The sequence below is a fragment of the Henckelia pumila genome, chromosome 4 (genome assembly GCF_033568475.1).
Source record: "Henckelia pumila isolate YLH828 chromosome 4, ASM3356847v2, whole genome shotgun sequence".
Classification (NCBI taxonomy): domain Eukaryota; kingdom Viridiplantae; phylum Streptophyta; class Magnoliopsida; order Lamiales; family Gesneriaceae; genus Henckelia; species Henckelia pumila.
In genome coordinates, this window is record NC_133123.1 from 36,026,640 (window position 1) to 36,030,360 (window position 3,721).

The 3,721-nt window shown below is 38.0% G+C and overlaps 1 protein-coding gene across 1 annotated transcript; it reads left to right on the top strand.

Annotated features, from left to right (window-relative positions):
- The first annotated feature begins 1,666 nt into the window (after nt 1-1,666).
- Nucleotides 1,667-3,379, top strand: LOC140860967 (pathogenesis-related thaumatin-like protein 3.5). The gene is made up of 3 exons (XM_073263964.1): nt 1,667-1,953; nt 2,071-2,731; nt 3,001-3,379. Exons 1-3 carry the CDS (start codon nt 1,893-1,895, stop codon nt 3,227-3,229), a joined length of 951 nt encoding a protein of 316 aa, XP_073120065.1. The 5' UTR covers nt 1,667-1,892; the 3' UTR covers nt 3,230-3,379.
- Nucleotides 3,380-3,721: the final 342 nt, after the last annotated feature.

Consider the following 3,721-nt stretch of genomic DNA (forward strand, 5'->3'; position numbering starts at 1 on the left):
AAAACATTGAATCTTGTGGCATAGCTCTCTAGCTAGGTGGTTATGCGTGTTTTAAAATTATTTATAAAGATTTGTATAACAATTTTGTATATAGAACGAGAATTGATATAAGAATTCACTGTGCAGTTGTATTTATATGAGTGAGTTTATGGTCTACGTTGGAAAACGTAAGATAAGTTCTATAAGCGTGAAGTGCTATATATATGAGAGACATATTTAACATTCTGGATAAAATAATACATAAATGACAATCATCTCGTTAAATTTTAGGAATCATCTCTAGATTTTCAGTACTGGTGCACGTATTAATAAGTTAGATCACAACGAGGTCATCACGTTTGTAAGGAGTAATTATTGTAGTAAATGTCATTTACCATTTTTAAAATGAATATTTGAAATGGCCGGTTTATAGAGGCCTACAATGATATACTAGAAAATTGGGGGGTTAACATTCTTGTAAAATGATGATGGTGATGAAATAGTTGCTCTATAATTGTAAACAAAATTAATTAATACTCAAGCATTATACTCAGTCTAAAGGCGTCTAAGTGTGTAGCACTCTGCTCGATAAAATCAATGGGTGGCTCCCACGCTCGATCAGGGCATAGACCTACGATGTCCTAGGTCATCGTAGCACTATGTCTCGTAAGATCAATGAGTGACTCTTGATACCCAATCGTCCAAAAAAATAGGTTGAACCAGTCTTACTCAATAAAAGTATCTTGATATATATTGTAACATAAATATCATGGCACCAAATAAACAAGTAGGAATATGCAACACAACATAAATGCTCACGATCCGCGATTTATTCATTCACTCATATCGTTCTTTTCAGCAAATATTTGTTTTCCGCATTCCTTAACAATTCTTAACTTAGGCGTCACATGAACGACGTTAGAAACAACAATGGTATCCCTTTAATCCCTTATCATTTATGCAAAATAATCGGAGGTTTGCTGATGTTCTTTATGGAGAAAGAACTGCTTTATCTGGTTTTTATCTTGTCTGAGAATCTAAATGGTCCTAAAACAGGGTTATTTGACCTCTACTTAGGGTTGGGTATTGATTTTTGACTTTGCTAGGGTCAGAGCGAGGTTCATATTATCATAACTGTAATACAAATAATTTCTGAATACTTTCTAATTACGAAAGTTTTCGAACTCGTCGACAAAATATTATCAATAATTAGCCAAAAATTAGCATCGTTTGGTGTGAAAAATAGTACATTGATTTATTAATCATCCTTACTTTGTCCAATGTTTGGCTCAAGTTCTTCCAAGGATTAGTGTCATGCAACATCATCTAATCCAAGTTATATTGATTTAAAATCTTTATATTATTAATTCATTATTGTCCAATTCATGAACCAAACGGGTTATATATAATGACCGAATAAAATTTTAGTTCCCAATCCAGTTAGGAGATTATATGAGAGAATTAACATGTGAACTTTTTTTTTTTACTTCAGCCTATCATAGGAAATAAAATCGAAAGAAGCACTCAACATCGTCCACTATTCCTAATATTATTCGACTTTTGGATGTTTCTATTTTCTAATATAATTATTTTATTTTATATTATAAAATATGATGTTAATAATAATTAACCATATATAGTTATATTTTATTTAAAGAAGATTGGTACCACGCCTTTGTGGTGAATCCTCTTTTTTGTAAATAACAGATATATAATTAGCAGCATATTGTAGATAATCAAGATTCCCCTCCCATTAACTCCTCTCCATTCATATACATTCTGCACATTCTTCTTCTGCACCTAACCGGCCGAATCACTACACTCCGCCGCCGCAGCCGCCGCCAAAACCCCACCTTTCATTTGAAGCTCTGTATTAATTTGCTAAAATTTCACAGAATTAAAGCTCATCTTTCATGGGTTCTTCTAGTACTACTTTATTCGCCATTTTTCTGCTCTGCACTTTCCAGCAAAAAGGTACACATATAGATGACTCGAAACTCATTCGGGATCACTTTTTGGTTAAAGATTTTGGGACGAGATTGATTCGGTAAAATTGGATATTTGATGGTGATGATTTTTGCTTTCATGCAGGAATTGTTGATGCTGCAACTTTTACATTCTTAAACAAATGTTCTCAGACCGTTTGGCCGGCGATTCTCGGCCATCCGCCCATGGAGACCACCGGATTCGAGCTACCCAAAGGCGGCTCACGGGCCTTCCAGGCTCCGACCGGGTGGTCGGGACGGTTCTGGGGCAGAACCGGTTGCACTTTCGACGGCTCCGGCCGTGGCTCCTGCGCCACAGGGGACTGCGGCTCCGGCCAGACGGAGTGCAACGGGGCTGGCTCCACCGCCGCCACGCTGGCGGAGTTCACCCTCGGGTCCGGTTCCATGGACTTCTACGACGTGAGCCTGGTGGACGGCTACAATTTGCCGGTGATGGTGGACGTCAGCGGCGGCTCCGGCCAATGCGAATCCACGGGCTGCGCGGAGGACCTGAACATTCTGTGCCCGGCGGAGCTGAGGACTAAAGACGGCGGCGCGTGCCGAAGCGCTTGCGATGCGTATGGCTCGCCGGAGTACTGTTGCAGGGAGGAGTACGGGTCTCCGGCGACGTGCAAGCCGTCGGCGTACTCGCAGGTTTTCAAGAATGCGTGCCCGAAATCTTACAGTTACGCCTACGATGATGCCACCAGCACCTTCACTTGCACCGGCGCCAGCTATTTAATTACCTTTTGCCCCAACCACCAAAGGTACAACTCTTTAATGCATAATGTCCTACTCAAATTCTTATCAATCCTCATCATGATGATCATAATAATAATATTATTATTATTATCATAAAAGAATAAATATTTTATTTATCGGTAAATATTTATGTTTTAATTATTTTATTTCATGTTCAAATTATAATGATATTATTTATAAAATAGAAACTTCATGAATATGATCACATTGTTTTATACATTGCGGTTCTACGTGTTTTTTTTACCGTATGTTTCATAATTTTTATTTATTGTAGTAAAAAATCGTCGAAACCAAGTGATGCAACTGCAAATGGCTCCGAGTCGGAGGGCGGTTCGGGTGTTGGATCGGAGTCCGGCTCAATGCCGGAAGCCATGTTGGCGGACGGGTCTTGGTTGGCAAATTTGGCGATTGGGGGCTCGACTCGGACAAGTTCTTTTGGTACCACCTTCCAAATAGTATCCGTCGTTGTACATCTGGCTTCCACAGTAGTACTTATGTTGTAATTTTGATTTTTATTGGTTCATTTTACCAAAACGCATCCATAAAATCGCAATTCATTAGCCAAAGGCTTCTTAATTGTTGTCGTGCAAAAAAAAAAATGGTTCGATGGAAAGTACCTATTGGGGTTTTACTGAAGCATCGGGATTTTCTTGGGGGTGTAGTGTAATATTGGGGATTTTAGGGGGGGTGTCTTGCAAATATAGGAAAAGTCGACAATGATTTTTGATTGATTTTGTGCGTTTCTAAAATATCAATTATATAAACTTCAATTTGGATCTTATATGATCATAATTGAGCAATGGTCTTTTCAAAGAGCCGTTGGGAATTATTTTGTATTTTACCCCCTTACTTTTTGAGACATGGTGTACGGGTGTAGATGTAAAAAAGTAAATTATAATTTATGGTAAAAATGTAATTTCACTGATTTATTTATTTATTTTGAAAGTAGGGTTTAAAATTTTATAATTCGTTAGATCGAGAATGAAATTTGTCTC

Coding starts and splice junctions, on each gene's coding strand:
- LOC140860967 (XM_073263964.1), top strand. CDS start 1,893: ATGGGTTCTTCTAGTACTACTTTATTCGCCATTTTTCTGCTCTGCACT. Junction 1,954..2,070: donor CTGCACTTTCCAGCAAAAAG/GTACACATATAG, acceptor GCTTTCATGCAG/GAATTGTTGATGCTGCAACT. Junction 2,732..3,000: donor TTTTGCCCCAACCACCAAAG/GTACAACTCTTT, acceptor TATTTATTGTAG/TAAAAAATCGTCGAAACCAA.